The sequence below is a fragment of the Pinus tabuliformis genome, chromosome 5_1 (assembly GCF_031772625.1).
Source record: "Pinus tabuliformis cultivar Carrire ecotype Pingquan chromosome 5_1, CPIR1, whole genome shotgun sequence".
NCBI classification, from domain to species: Eukaryota; Viridiplantae; Streptophyta; class Pinopsida; order Pinales; family Pinaceae; genus Pinus; species Pinus tabuliformis.
The window spans coordinates 78,265,342-78,280,404 of NC_142305.1; the positions used below are offsets into that span (position 1 = coordinate 78,265,342).

General features: G+C 39.6%; 1 protein-coding gene across 2 annotated transcripts in view; it reads left to right on the plus strand.

The window, feature by feature from the left end:
* Nucleotides 1-15,063, plus strand: part of SWC2 (DNA binding protein SWC2) — a 271,223-nt gene that overhangs the window by 20,179 nt on the left and 235,981 nt on the right. For both annotated transcript variants that reach the window (XR_016260632.1, XM_089431761.1), the window contains exons 4-6: nucleotides 4,927-4,998; nucleotides 5,094-5,134; nucleotides 5,292-5,556. Coding sequence is in view for 1 of the 2 variants with exons in the window: in XM_089431761.1 (XP_089287887.1) it covers nucleotides 4,927-4,998; nucleotides 5,094-5,134; nucleotides 5,292-5,556 (378 nt within the window). In the remaining variant the exon portion in view is untranslated. The remainder of the gene's footprint in view (nucleotides 1-4,926; nucleotides 4,999-5,093; nucleotides 5,135-5,291; nucleotides 5,557-15,063) is intronic.

Consider the following 15,063-nt stretch of genomic DNA (forward strand, 5'->3'; position numbering starts at 1 on the left):
TAGATAGGTTGAGTGAGCACATTTAACATCATGGCCTAGAATGAGGCCTTTGGATTTGGGACAAGGATTACTCAAATGGATTGAGTGTGTCCCTAAGGTTTCACCATGGGTCAAAGAGATTGACTAGGATGATGGTGAACCAGGACTAGTCTGTGTACCATGAGTTAGAGATGCTAACCAGAATTATGGTACCTAGTTGATGCTATAGATTTTACCATAGGTCAAAGTTGTTGACCAAGATTATGGTAATCAGTTGACGTTGATGTTGATGATGTTGTTTTAACCTTTTTATAGATAAATTGTGCGACAAGAGAACATTTGAAGAAGTCATTATGAATACCTCCCTAAATAAGAGGTAGTGTTCAGTTTTGTAGCTATGGTCAGTTTTCATAATTAATGTTTTTCAGCCCTTCAACTATTTGTAATAATAAATACAAGACATGTTCTTCATGTTGGCTTCAAAAGGAGGGAATTTTGAATTTCTATATTAAAATTTTTGGGCTCCAAAAAAAACATCAAGTCGGCCCAGCCTATAGAGGCACCCATTCGGCCTCATAGAAAACTATATAAATGTTTCTACCTCCTCCTCAAAAGGAAAATTCAGATCTCTTATTCTCTATTGTTCAAACGTGAAGCAACAAAATAAGATTCTTTTATGGCAGACCGAGTTAATGGACATACCTAATTATCCGAGGTAGATCGATATAAAGGTTTCTACCTCCTCCTCAAAAGGAAAATTCAGATCTCTTATTCTCTATTGTTCACACGTGAAGCAACAAAATAAGATTCTTTTATGGCAGACCGAGTTAATGGACATACCTAATTATCTGAGGTAGATCGAGTTCATGGCAGATTGAATTTTTTGAAGCAAATCCAGATCTCTGAGGAAGGACGAAATTCTCTGTGGCAGGATTGACCGAAATTCCTAAGATTACTTATTTATGTTTGACCATGTTTGACTTGGTTTGGTTATGGTCAAGTATGACCTTGTTTTGATTGAAGAAGATCGAATTGTATTTCTTGTTGAACTGAATAATTTCTCTAATAAAGGGTTGCTGGGTTTTTCCCCCAAGTGGGATTTCCCGGGGAAAATACTTGTGTTTGTTGTTTGGTTGTCTCTTTATGATCCGATTGCCTTTATTATTTTTGTTAAGATCTTCTGTGTAATTACTTAATGATGAATGTGAATATATGAAAGATTAAGTTAAGAAATCATTAGAAGTAATTATCAGCTAGAAGACCTTGAAAAATCAACAAGCCACCAGGGCTAGGACAAGGGCCAAATTCAACTAGGGTTTGCCTCAAGTCCACATTATAGCTAGTTTGGCTTGTTTCCAGCTTGTTTGACCTTTCCAACTCAAAATCAAGTTTCCCTTGGTGGAAATTGCCTACCTAATTAGGGCTGACATCATCAATATTAGGCAATTTTATGTCTTTTGAAACCCTAGTTTAGGCAAAAGGCTTCAACTTAGGGCTAATTGAAGGTTTGTCATTCTATTTGTTGATCATACTTTTCAAAACAAACCTTTTCCTTGTGTTTGTATGCCTAGATATACTATTGTTGAATCATATCTTGAAACCCTAGGATTCAAGTGCTATTTTCTAGGCTTCTTCATAGGTACGTTGTTCCTTTGCACAAAGAATTGTGCCTTGTTCCAAGTGAGAAGTACCTTCATCAAGCCTACTTTACATCATCTTGATCCTACTGACTTAGAATACCCTCAGGTGATTTGCACTGGGAAGCCCCCTGTGTGGTGAAAGTCCACTAAAGAGTACACTTGTTTAGCCTTGGGACCCTCCACAAAACACCCTACAGATCTGCGGTTCTGAGACTGAGGTACAGCAAGGGATTTGGACCTCCTTCCAAGTGAAACCACCCTCTGTTCCACTTACTACACCTGCGCTGTCCTTCCTGTGGCTGCGGCTAGAAGTAGACCTTTACTAGGCCTTTCAGCCCTCCAAACAGGGGTTAACACCCTTCTGCAACTACTCAGAACCCTGCGGCCAGAACAGAAGACATAAACACTATACTTGTTGCACAAGATCAGCCCAGAAATCCTCCCTACAGCTTCGGCTTCCTGCCTAGGGAACTCGACCCTCCAGACAGTCAAGAAAAGATTCCAAACCTGCTTCTTTTCACCTTCGCTGGAGTCCTCTCCCTTCTGCTGCTATTTCAGAGATTAATCTTGCACTTAGGATTGTATAGAATGAGGTCTCTCCTCACCTCTTTATATACTTTTCTTAGGCTAATGTCCAACCCTTCCTAGGGGTCTCTACAAGTGAAGCTGACTTGCTTTTCTAAGGACAATTAGCCCACATAAACATAAATAATTATTTTCTCCATTTCTACAAGGCCTTTTTCAGTGGTTTGAGTTGCTCCTTATTCCTTTAAGGATGCCCTCCAACCTCTAAGTGCCAAGTGACTAAATCTCATCACGGTTTCACACGCACAAGCTTGGGTACAAAGCCCACAGGCTTGGGTTCTTAGTCCACAAGTCACGCATGTGTGCCAATTCCTCAACAACCCTCTAGCCTAGGGTTTGGAGTACCCCCCCAAGCGAAAAATCTCAACATCTTGTCACAAGCTATGCTCTTGGGACCAAGTAAGTTTGGGCGTCCTATTCTAGGGCTCCCCTCTTTCTCATATCATCCATCAATCTGGTCCTGGGAAAGCCTCTGTCAAGCTGCTGTTGATACTGAACTCCAGTGGTGGTCTTCTATGCTTGGTGAGAGGAAGGTTCCATGAAACCTTAAAATGAACTATGCATTTTTCAAGGGGTAACAGGTTCCATTGTCTTTAGCAGGAATTGGTAGGGTCCGTGGCTACATTCTATCGGTACCCATATTGAAGTTGTCCAGCCTTTTAATGAGACAGGTACTTTTCTTTAGATTACAACTTGTGCAGTTCTTCCTGTACATGTCTTCAAGGAGGATCACTTCTTCCTTCTTGTCTATCATACCCAGATCTGGAAATGGCAGCCAAGGATTCAGACTTCATCAGCTATTAGATTGGTGAGGCCAATATAAGTACAAATCTAAGTAACAAGACATGTCCAAATAGGGGCCATGTCCCATATTTCACATGTTCCCTCAACGTTTCTTCAAAATTGGACATGTGTTCCCCATGTGAGGGGCATTAAATCATGTTTTTCCCTTTTCTTTTTTGTCATGTTACTCAACAAGTTGGAGCTGTGAGGCAATTTGGAGTGCAGCTGCTGGTTACTGTGCAGTGTTAGAAGGGATTCCAAGTTCTGGGCAAGTGGATTTGTCCACCATTTTTTAAGGTTTTTTTCCTATAGCAGTCCACTGTCTTCCTAATTTCACAGATATTATGTCTCAATCATCAAAGGCAGCTGGTAAAGGTCAAGGGAAAGGGAGGATCTTTCGTCTCTTTGAAGAGAGGCAGATCAAACTACTTCAAAAGAAGGTCAAGGATAGAGTTTTAGGTGATGGTAGATCTTACCTTTAAGATCATGGACCCTATGATCTACGGTTCTAGTATTTAGTATCTACCCTATTTTGTATTTGCCATAGGCATTTCCACCTATAGTAGCAGTGACTCAGTATCTATGTAATACATTTTGATTTTGTAGACTTAATGAGAAAACCACAGTTTATGGTTGTAATTTCTCGTTTGTCATTTTATCATCATTGATGTAATACTAGTTATATGATTGAGTTTGTATCATCATCATATAAAATTGTAAATGTTTTAGTTTCTAAATTATAAAGAGATTTGAATCTTTGTTTATATTTCATTTTTTTATCTATAATAATTCTCTCTCTCTCTCTCTCTATATATATATATATATAGGTTTTTTTCCTATAGCAGTCCACTGTTTTCCTCATTTCACAGATATTATGGCTCAATCATCAAGGGCAGCTGGTAAAGGTCAAATGGAAGGGAGGAGCTTTGGTCCTTTTGAAGAGAGACAGATCAAACTACTTCAACAAAGGTCAAGGATAGAGTTTAGGTGATGGTTGGTGGGAGAGGGTAGATCTTAACTTTAAGATCATGGACCCTATAATCTACGGTTCTAGTATTTAGTATCTACCCTATTATTTGCCATAGGCATTTCCACCTATAGTAGCAGTGACTCAGTATCTATGTAATACATTTTGATTTTGAAGACTTAATTAGAAAACTACTGTTTATGGTTCTAATTTCTTGTGCGTTTGTCATTTTATCATCATTGATGTAATACTAGTTATATGATTTGAGTTTGTATCATTATAATATAAAATTGTAAATGTTTTAGTTTTTAAATTATAAAGAGATTTGAATCTTTGTTTATATTTCTTTTTTGTATCTATAATAATTCACTATATATACATATATAACATGTCCTCCGTGCCCTGTTTCTGGGGTCGTCGTTGACTCTTGTCCCATGTCAGACACTCGTATTTCTGTGTCCTCCATGCCCCATGTCAGTGTCAGGGGACTGAGGTACAGATCGTTTTGTCCATTCGTCAAACCTTCTATTCCGTAATTCCTTGTTTTTTTTTCAATTTTGATTGAAAAATTTCACCACTCCTTGCTTAAACAGAGGGGCAGCTGTGTCCTGTTTTTGGGGTCGTTGTTGACTCATGTCCCATGTCAAACACTTGTATTTCCGTGTCCTTGATGTCCCGTGTGAGTGTCAGGGGACTTAGGTACAGATCTTTTTTCCATTTGTCAAACCTTCTATTCCGAAATTCCTTATTTTTACTTTTTTTAATTTTGATTGAAAATTTTTACTGCTACTTGCCTAAACTTTATGTCATGAACGTGGGCTTATAATTTTGTGTGTCCAAAATTGCAATTAGCATTCTTTTTCAATTCGTAAATATCAAATTAATATCAAAATGTAAGCTTTTCGGCAATATTTAATCATCTTTTTTCTTGCTGAATTTGGGATGCTGATGTCTCATGCCTAATATTGGCAGGAAGAAAATGATGCGAATTACCAGGACGAAGAGGAAGTGGCTGATGAGTTTGACAGTGACTTTGATGATGATGTAAGTTGGTATTCCTTTAGTCTTGCAGATAGAATATCTGTGATCGAAATTCTGACTTCTAGTAATTGACATTCCCCCCTTTTTCTTGTTTTTAGGAACCTGAACCAGATGAAGAGGTAGCAGATGATGAGGACAGGCAGGCTTCTAATTTTTTTCCCCTTCCCTTTTAATTTATAGTTCTGTACTTTAGCACATTCTTAGGTTCACTACATGAATTCTGGCAGGGCTCTCTTCTAATTTGGACTAGATAGATATGTGATGTTAAAGATCTAAAATAATAGTAATGTTTGCAGAAGGCCTGTAAAGAAGAGAAAGCTGATTCAAGGAAAGACACCTTTCAAGAAAAAAATCAAAAGGAAAGGATTTATCTCTTTAAAAACTGTTCCTGAAACTGCAGAAGGTTCTACCCATGAATCAAAACCATCCCAGTCCAAACATCAGGAGACTCCTGGTGATCCAGAGGGTGAAAGGACAGTAAGAAAATCTACAAGAACAGCAGTTATTGTGCGCCAAGCTGAGAGAGATGCTCTTCGTGCTGCCTTACAGTCTTCGATGAAGGTGTGTTATGGTTATCAGTTTATTCATGTTAAATGGTAATGTTAAGGGCATAGTGAGAATGCTTGTAAACAATCAGACTACAAGTGAGTTGAAAGTGAAATTCTGTTCAACCATGTGCTATCTAATGTTATACTTCATGTTGATGAGGAAAATTCTGAAACATGGATATTCATAAGCACTGGTATGTATCTGTCATAAGAAGAATCATGATCATAATTGAGAGCAATTTACTGACTGATTCCAAATTACATTTATTATTGCAAGAGCTGTTGTTTGCCAATAAGCAATTCGGATGAAAGATTACTGACTTGTGATTAATTTGAATCTGCTATTTCTGGTGCTCTGGTCCCTTTGAAGTTGGGATGTTATGATATTAAGTTTGTTTGTGTCATTTTCTAAGCTTGCTGATTTTTGATATCTAGTTGGTGAGACTCAGAGGTTAAGATCAAGCCCATTCCTGTCAGGTGCTCATATTCTAGTTCTTGGGATGATTTCCCTGTCCATCAGTGTCTTGGATTGCTATACTTTCAGTGTTTTAACCAGGGGTATTGTGTATTGCCTCCAAACAATCTCTGGTATCTGCTTGATGCACCTTTGTTGCATTTGGTTTCTGGTTGATGCACCTTTGTGATATCCTGCCAATGATAATGGTATGTTAGTCAAACACAATGTTCCGAACATTGGCATCAGGATAAAATTGGCAAGGGTCAGGAAAACCAAAAAATCTTAAAAATCAGGAAAATATCGGTAAAAATTGGCAAACATCGGCAAAATCAGGATACCATCAAAATATTGGTAAAAGTCGGCAAACATCGGCTAGGCCAAAAAATTGTGATTTAGAGATAAAATTGGGATGTCATCGAGATGTTCGCAACACTGGTCAAACATCTGCATCTTTCAAAGAAGGCAGATGTTGCCTTTGATCAGTTTTTCTTGAGCATGTGAGGTCATATTTGCAGAGGAGTGTTATTTTGGTGCATTCCTGTTTCTGAATGTATACATTAGGTCCTTGTGTTGTAAGAAAATCATGTACCATATTTTTTGTTGGGCACAAAATAAAGCTTTAAAGTTTATATAACTGAAAATCTGAGGCCATATTTTATATAGAAAATAGCTTGTCATCTGGGAATCAAAATCTGGAGGCTTCTGTCTAAAAAAGGGAACACTTCCTCCTGTGGATACACACTCTCCAGGATGCAGTAAGTGGTAGAGAGAATATTCCCAGTTGGAAAAGGTTATCGAGTGACTCTGATCACGAAGAGATCTTGAGAGGCATGAGCGCTGGTAGAGGAGAACTTTGCTCTGGCAGGCAAAGGTAGCCGAGCCAAGGGCAAGAAGGACAAAGGTAAGGGTGAGTGGTTCACCTTCCCCTGTGATACCCCATGATGATGTATGAAGAAGCCTAGATGTACCTATAGGTACGCTATGTACCTATGGTGAACCCCATCCCACGGATTGATGGCCTTCTTGACCAGCTCAAGGGAGCCAAGTTCTTCAACAAGATTGATTTGAAGTCTGGCTATCACCAGGTTCCAATAGAACCCGCAGATGTATGGAAGACCACCTTCAAATCCAAGGAGGGCCTTTTTGAGTGGTTGGTCATACTCTTCGGGTTGACAAATGCCCCTGCAACTTTTATGAGACTGATGGATGACATCTTGTGGCCCTTGATCAACTCATTTGTGGTTGTATATCTGGATGACAACCTTATTTTCAACAAGAGTTGGGAAGAGCACTTGCAACACATTCGGTAGGTCCTTCAAACCCTGTGGCAACAAAAACTATGTGCCAACTTGGAGAAATGCACCTTTGGCATGAACCAGGTCCAATATTTGGGTTATATCATTGATGAGCAAGCCATGCATGTGGATCCAGCTAAGATCCAAGTCATTTGGGATTCGCCAGCCTCGACCACTCTAACAGAGCTTTGCAGCTTTCTGAGCCTTGCCAATTTCTATTGTAGGTTCATGTTGGGATTCACTCATATCACTTGGCCTTTGAGTCAAGTTATCAAGGGCGAAACAAAAGCAAAGTTTTTCTGGTCCGAGTCCCATTATAAGACGTTCGTTGAGTTGAAGCACCGCCTTTGCTCTGCACCAGTACTCACATTGCCAGACTTGCAACAACCATTTGAAATTGAGACAGATGCCTCCGACTATGCTATTGGTGCAGTTCTCACCCAACAATGGCATCCAGTGGCCTATCACTATGAGACACTCTCCGATACAATTTAGAAATACCCCACCTATACAATAAGGAGATGTATTCCATCGTGCGGGCTTTTCGACAGTGGAAACATTATATTATGTGGAAGGAGATGATCATCCACACAAATCACTGACCTCTCTAGTTTATACAGACACAAGGGAAATTTCAGAACGACAACCATCAAAGATGGTACACATCTCTGCAACAATTTCATTTGAACATTAAGTACAAAAAGGTCAACATCAATAATGTTGCAGAGCGCCTCAGTCGGCCACTGGTTGTGGCGCTAACAACTGTTTCGACTCTTCTGGGCACGAGACTTCCAGATGGCCGCAACTTTACAAAAGTGATTTAGAGTTCACCAGCACATACCAGATGCTGATGGATGACAAGCAAGTTCCAGACTTCCACCTCAACGATGCACTGTTATGCCACCTGGGACACCTTTGTGTTCCTTCAAGTGAGCATGCCAAGATGATTTGGGAAGCACACTGTAGTCGGGTCACAGGACACTTTGGTGTAAAGAAGACAGTGGCAGTACTGTAGAAGTATTTTTATTGGCCAAATCTCCAACAGGATGTTGGAAAATATATCAGATTCTGCACTGCCTGTTGCATCGCCAAGCCGACCATTAAGAAGCAAGGCTTATATACTCCTTTGCCTGCTCGTAGACATTGAGAATCCATCTCCATGGGCTATATGTTTGGCCTTCCTTCTACCAAGCATGGTAATGACTGTGTATTTGTGGTTGTCGACAGATTTTCAAAGATGGCCATATTGGTTGCTTGCAAGAAGAGTATCACAACAAAAGCCGTTGCTAAACTCTTCTTTGAACGAGTGTGGGTACATTTCGGATCCTGCAGACAATCATATCAGATAGGGATATTTAATTCCTAGGTGCATTTTGGTCAAGCCTATGGTCATTGTTGTACACCTAGCTCACCAGGTTGACTGCATTCCACCCCCAGACTGATGGCCACACAAAGGTCGTCAACTAGATGATTGTGCACATACTATGCATGTACAACTCTAAGCATTCGCGAACATGGGATGAGAGTCTTCCCTATCTGCAACATAGCTATAACAGAGCTCTCCATAGCTTGACTAGCCACAACCCCTTTCAAGTGGGTCTAGGATTCCAACCATTATGCCCCCTTGATGTTGCACTGCCTTTTGCAACTACACAGGAAGAATCTGCCCATGCTCAGTCCGAAGCTAATTAAGCCACTAGGTTTATTGAGTGCATTCATCACATCCGCCAACAGGTTCACGACATCTTGGATAAAGCCAATGCCAAGTACAAATAATGACACGGTCAACGTTGGCTGCCACATAAGTTTCAGGTGGGCGACAAAGTTTGGTTGCATTTGCAGAAAGAATGCCTTGCCAGAACCCATTAAAAGCTTTGACCACTCCGATACGGGCCTTACACTATCACCAAGGCTGTGGGAGACAATGCTTTTGAGCTCAATATCCCTCCATTCTTTGGCTTGCACCTCGTGTTCAATGTGGATCACTTGCGACTGTACTTTCCGCCATTGTTAGAAGCATCAGATATTGCTAAGTACTGACACCAACAAAGCTCAACCCCGATTGCATTGAACATGACACAACTGATTGAATCATGGACACATAGATAAAAAACACTCGCAAACAAAAGATCCAACTGTATCGAGCTAAGTTGCACTGAAACTAATACAGAAACGGATATGGATACGTGTTTTGAAACGAATACGACAAATTTTCGAAAAATCTGGATATGAAACGACAAGGAAATGACACACACATGTAAATCATTAAAATAACCTAAGTTATGTTTTTTGTTCTAGCTTAAGAAGGAAATGATCCAAGCCTTAGGTCTGTGGTATGTTGTGAAGAAGAGACTGAAGTCTGTTCTCGTTTTGGACGGTCTATGAAAGAGTCCGAGTCTTGTAGCATTTAAAGGAGAAGGGAAAGAAGTATAAAAGAGATACAAGACTTATCCTGCATTAAATCTGACCTAATTCAGGCCTGTATCTAGGTCGAGGTTTGAGTCTAGGACTATGATCTTAACTAAATTCTTAGATACATGAAGGTTGTACCTTATTGAAGTCTGAATTGGCATGAAAGTGTGAATGATCGAGTTATGTAGTCTATGACCAACATCTATAGATCGAATCCAAGCTTCAATAGTCGATGTGAATCATTTTAAACCATGTCAATTCCTCCTCACTTGGAATCCAAGCTTGTAGTAAGAAATATCATTTGAAGAAAAGCCCTAGTCTGAGGCTTCAAAGAACAAGTCCGAGTTCTCTATGTAAAAGAAGACTTGAGTCTATCCTTTGATGTCAAGTCTGAGCATCATTTTGTGCTTGTTGCCCACCAAAAGTAGGTACCCCTAGGAGAACTTTCCTCTTATCCATCTTCCAGCCGACAACCAACAACCCCTGAGAGCCACTTCATAGCCGATGTGATGTGCCACTTTATCTCCACTCTCTGCATCAGTTGTTTGTTTCTACACCCATTTGTAGAGAGCATATGTTAGAAGGTGGGCAATCTGACCCAAAATGTATGTTTTACATTATGCAATCGGGTGCTTATGCTTTTTTTTCATTTGGGCATTTTTGGCATGGATTATTGGGTGATTTGGAAGAAGGAAGGGCTATGATCGTGGTTTCATTCCCTCACCTTAAATGGGAGTTAATCCTCAATCTTAGTCTTGCTGGATTACCCCTATTGGCCTATCGCTTTAGGAAGGGCACAACTCAGGAAACCTCGATTTTGGTAGCGTGGTCTCGTTTTCCTATTCCACATTTTACACTCCCCTCTGCACATTACATGCTCTATTTCATCATTTTCCTTCTCTGGGTCCACATGACCACTGGTTCTACAAGGCACTAGCACAACCCCCTCCCCTTGTCAACATATCTAGGTCGAGCTTGGAAATGTTGCCTTGGAGGTTGATGTAGCTAAAAGAAAGTTAAAAGCATATCATGGCCACAAGCAAGAAACAAAAGAAAAAGTATATTATAAAATGCAAAAGATCGTTGAGAGATTTAATATAGCACGTGGGAAAAGCCAAATATGAGCTCTATCCCTTATCATGGCCATCACCCTGGTTCCTAGGGCCCATGAGTGCCCCCCTCATCAGTAAAGGAACCTGTCGTCGCCCAGATTGTAAAAGCACTGTGACAATCGCTTAGGGCAGGGGTTGTCACTCTGATCCTCGCCCACTATGTTCTAGCTATCTCCCAACAACAGGCTATGGGGGTTGTTGTTGCCCAGATTGTACAGGCATCGCGACAACCTCTCTGGGCGGGGGCTATCACTCTGATCCCCGCCCACTCCGTTCTCGCTGTCTCCCAATAGCAGGCTATGGGGGGTAGTCCCTATGGAATGAGTTGAAGGAAAACGAGTTGGGAACCAACTCGTTTGGGAGACACAGATGAGTGACCTAGCTAATCGATAGAATTTAGCAAGATTTATGATTAGATTAGATTTAAGTATGAGACCAGTGCCTTATGGAGTCACAATTATTGCTTATTATAAATTTAGACCAAGTAACCGGATGGACACCCACTGCTTAATATGATGGACTATCCTATATGATATGCAATTCCTATAGAGCTAGGTGTGATGCAAGGGTGTTGGTTATTTTTAGCTTCAATGTCTAGTCTAAGTTGAACCTCTCCCTTACTTTTTTGAGAAACAATCTTCAGAGTAGGTTGTGAAATGGAAGCCAATGGGAAGCAGACAATGGCCTGATTAACGATACCTCCCACTATGTTCCACCCACCCCCGTTCCTCCGGCGTTGCAGAGACTATGGCTTTGACGACTGCAAGGTCACTGTGTTAACCACTAAGAAGAGTTGAATCCCTCAAGCTAATTGGAAAAGGGTTGCCCTAGGAGTCTATCAACCAAGCTTATGCTTGGAGGTAAATTATTAATGCAAACTAAGTCCTAGGATGCTTATGCAAGATAGATTGAGTGAAGTCTTCTTGAGTTAAGATTGTTTATGTTATTTAAGTACTTAGTGTGAATTATCTTATAGCCAGAGTACTTAACAATGATTAGATAACAATCTTAAGACAAGACAGGTGCTTAAAGATACAAGTGCCAATATTCAACAATATTCCACAAGATGCTTAGAAGATGCCAAATGACCAATGTTGAGATGCTTACTTAGAATGATAACCAATGAAACTTAAGATGCCAAGTGCTTAAGATAGACAACCAAGATATTAAAAGCTCTTAAGATTATGATCTCTAACTTAGAGCAGTTATCCAATGATTTCTTAACAATGCATCAATTAGATGTCAAACACAACAATTCCAATTAGATCTCAATGCTCAAACAACTTAGACCATCAATGAGATTAGAGAGTCTTGAGTGTGTTGAGTGCCAAGTTAACAAATGTTAGATTCCAAAACCAACAAGGACACTTCAACAACTATTAGTTTTAGGACAACGGTAAGAAAATTACTTTAAACCATGAAATTTGCCAAACTTATGAGGTAGAAAACTTACCAATGCTTAACCAATGTAGATTTATAATTTTCAGACCTCTTAAGATGTTATATGTGACTTTTAGGACAACAGTAAGAAAGTTATAACAACAGTGGGGAAACATCTTAGATTCAATGGATAACAAACCAATAGTGATTAACATTGATCAGTGAAATGCCCAACAACTTGCCAAAGTATTCAGTGATAGATCATATCTGATATATCTTATAACAACAGTAAACAAATCAGTAGATGAACAAGCTAATGATACTATAACCAATGCCCAAAATGCCAAAAATATGAAAATTTTGCCGAAATTGAAAATCAATTTTTTGAGCCCTCTTTAGATGCTTGATTCAAAAATTGCAGATCTGATTTAGTAACCTACGCAGTAAATTTCAGCAAACAATTTTTTAGATCTAGGCTAGATATAAGATGCCCATGTGGGCAAAATTTAGGAAAATTTAAAATTTGCAATTTTAACTTTTAAGTGATTTTGACCAATGCAAATGTGATTTAGGGCTATTATATCACTGTTATCACTGCTGTAATAAAACAAAGGCAAAATGAAGGTTAAGAGATCAAACCCTAGGTCCAAGGCCTTGAAGATCAACTTGCTCAAGTAGCCCAAAATTTCTCCAATGATTTTGCACCTGAAAACACAAGTTTTGAGCAAATTTCTCTTGCAAAACCACCAAAGAATCAGTCTTGAAAATTTCAGATCTAGAACTAAGGAAACTAGGGCAAAATAGGCTAAGGAGGACCAACGCTTAGGCTCAATAGGGCTAGCGTTGAGGGCTAAGGAGGCTAGGATGGCAGATCAGGGGTCAAAGGAGGTAGAGGAGACAAAAAAGGGGCAATGTTGGAGGAGGAGAGCTTCAAAGGGTTGGATGTTGGCCAAAAAGGGACAAACAACTAGGGTTTAGGGGCTAAAAATCTCACGGCTAGCCCTAAGGTCTCAGAGGGGGGTCGAGGCTGCTCAAGCCCACAACTAGGCCACTTAAGGCCTTAAAACCCCAATGCAGGGGCTTGAAGGGAGTGCCAAGGCCCTTGGAGGCTATGACTTGCCTCTGAGAGGCTGGAAAGGCTGACGCAAGGGCCTTAGACGCTGCCGCTGGGCCAAAGGAAGCTAGATCTGGGCCTGGGAGACCTGAAAAGTGAAACACTTGCTTTAGAATTTTTTTTCTCTTCCCGATTTGAATTTTGCTGCAAATTTTCCAATGGATGGTCTTACAGATAATTTCTAGAGACTAGATCTTACCCTCAAGGGCCTAGATCTAGCTCTATTTCAGCCTCTTCTTTTGATTTCGATAGATCTCACCTGCAAAAATGAAAATCAAAACACCCAAACCCCAAATATATACAAAATCTTAAAATCCCAAAACCCCATTTAGCAAAAGTAATTTACAAATTATTTTACAAATATACAAATAAACAAGGGTTTTGAAAATTTAATTTTTTGAGAAATAATTTTTTTTATGGCTATTTTCTTTGATAAATGGCTAAAATGCTTCAGAAACCCCATGCACATTATAGCTTTAGTGAAGATTTAATCCACCACATAAATATTCAAGATCTAAGCAAAATTAATCTTTGCCCACAATTTGTGAACTTGGAGACCAATGACTGAAGTATCTGCAAACAATACGTATTTATTTCAAAATAATCATATATTAGCGCAACATAGGAAAACCCATAGTCAGTACATACCACAAATCAATGAACATGGACACCTCATGTTGCAACCTAAAGTCTTTATTATGATAGAAAAATAGTTCCCAACAAGACAATTCTTCAAACAAATGCTTCAACAACAATTTCTTAGCCAAAAATCAAATGGCTAGAGACTCAAATGACTATATAATTCATAGATAAATCCTCCAAATGAAAAATAACGGTTAGTTTCCTTGATCCTTGTCAAAATAATTTTGGCTATCGAAAAATACTTTATCATCTTTTAATCTGAGTTGATGATTTTCTTTTTTGTAAGCTTGGTAGGACTCTCCTATTTTCATTTTTACATGTCCATTATTCACGCCACTATAGGGGGAGGGTAGCACAAGATTCGAACCCAAGATCTCCGGTTCGGTGAGACTTCATTCCACAGCCATTGCTACTTGAGCTACCCGAAACAGACCTTAGCCGATGAATTTTTATTTTTGAGGAATTTTCGAATTTATCATTTAATTCCATATTAATTAGCTCAAAATTAATTATTTTGCGCCAATTTTCTCAAAAACTTGTCTTTGACTTAATCACCAAGGCCCAAGGGGTCGAGTCAAAGATGGGTTTGGGATCTAGGTATTGATGGATCCAGTCATGTTTGAATTGCATGGAGGCATGATGTGGTCCAGTGGTTCATATGGGATCCTGGTATTAGTTTGCAAATGCCTCTACAGTGGACATGTGCGGATTGCTTGAGGGCAAACAATCTTGGGTGGGAGGATTTGTCATGACCCGAATTTTATTTTCCACTATAGTACAGCCATGGTGGATTTCCAGGGCACGAGATTACAAGGTCATGGGAGTAGGATCATGTCATCAAGGGTCCCAGGGGAGTTTTGAGAAGTTTTACGGGGTTCGACAGTGTTCGCTTAGTATGAGGAGCAATTTAGTACATTTTTTTTTTGGTTTCGTTGCATTATGGCGATTTTCGTTATTATTGAACATAATTTAATTAATTGCCCTTAAGGTGGAATTTTGGAAGGGATATCTGATGGAACACCTTGGTTTAATAGCTCGTTGGAACTAGAACAAGAAGATCTACAAGATGGGATGCTGAGGAGTCGCTTTCAGTGGCTAGAGAGAGTAT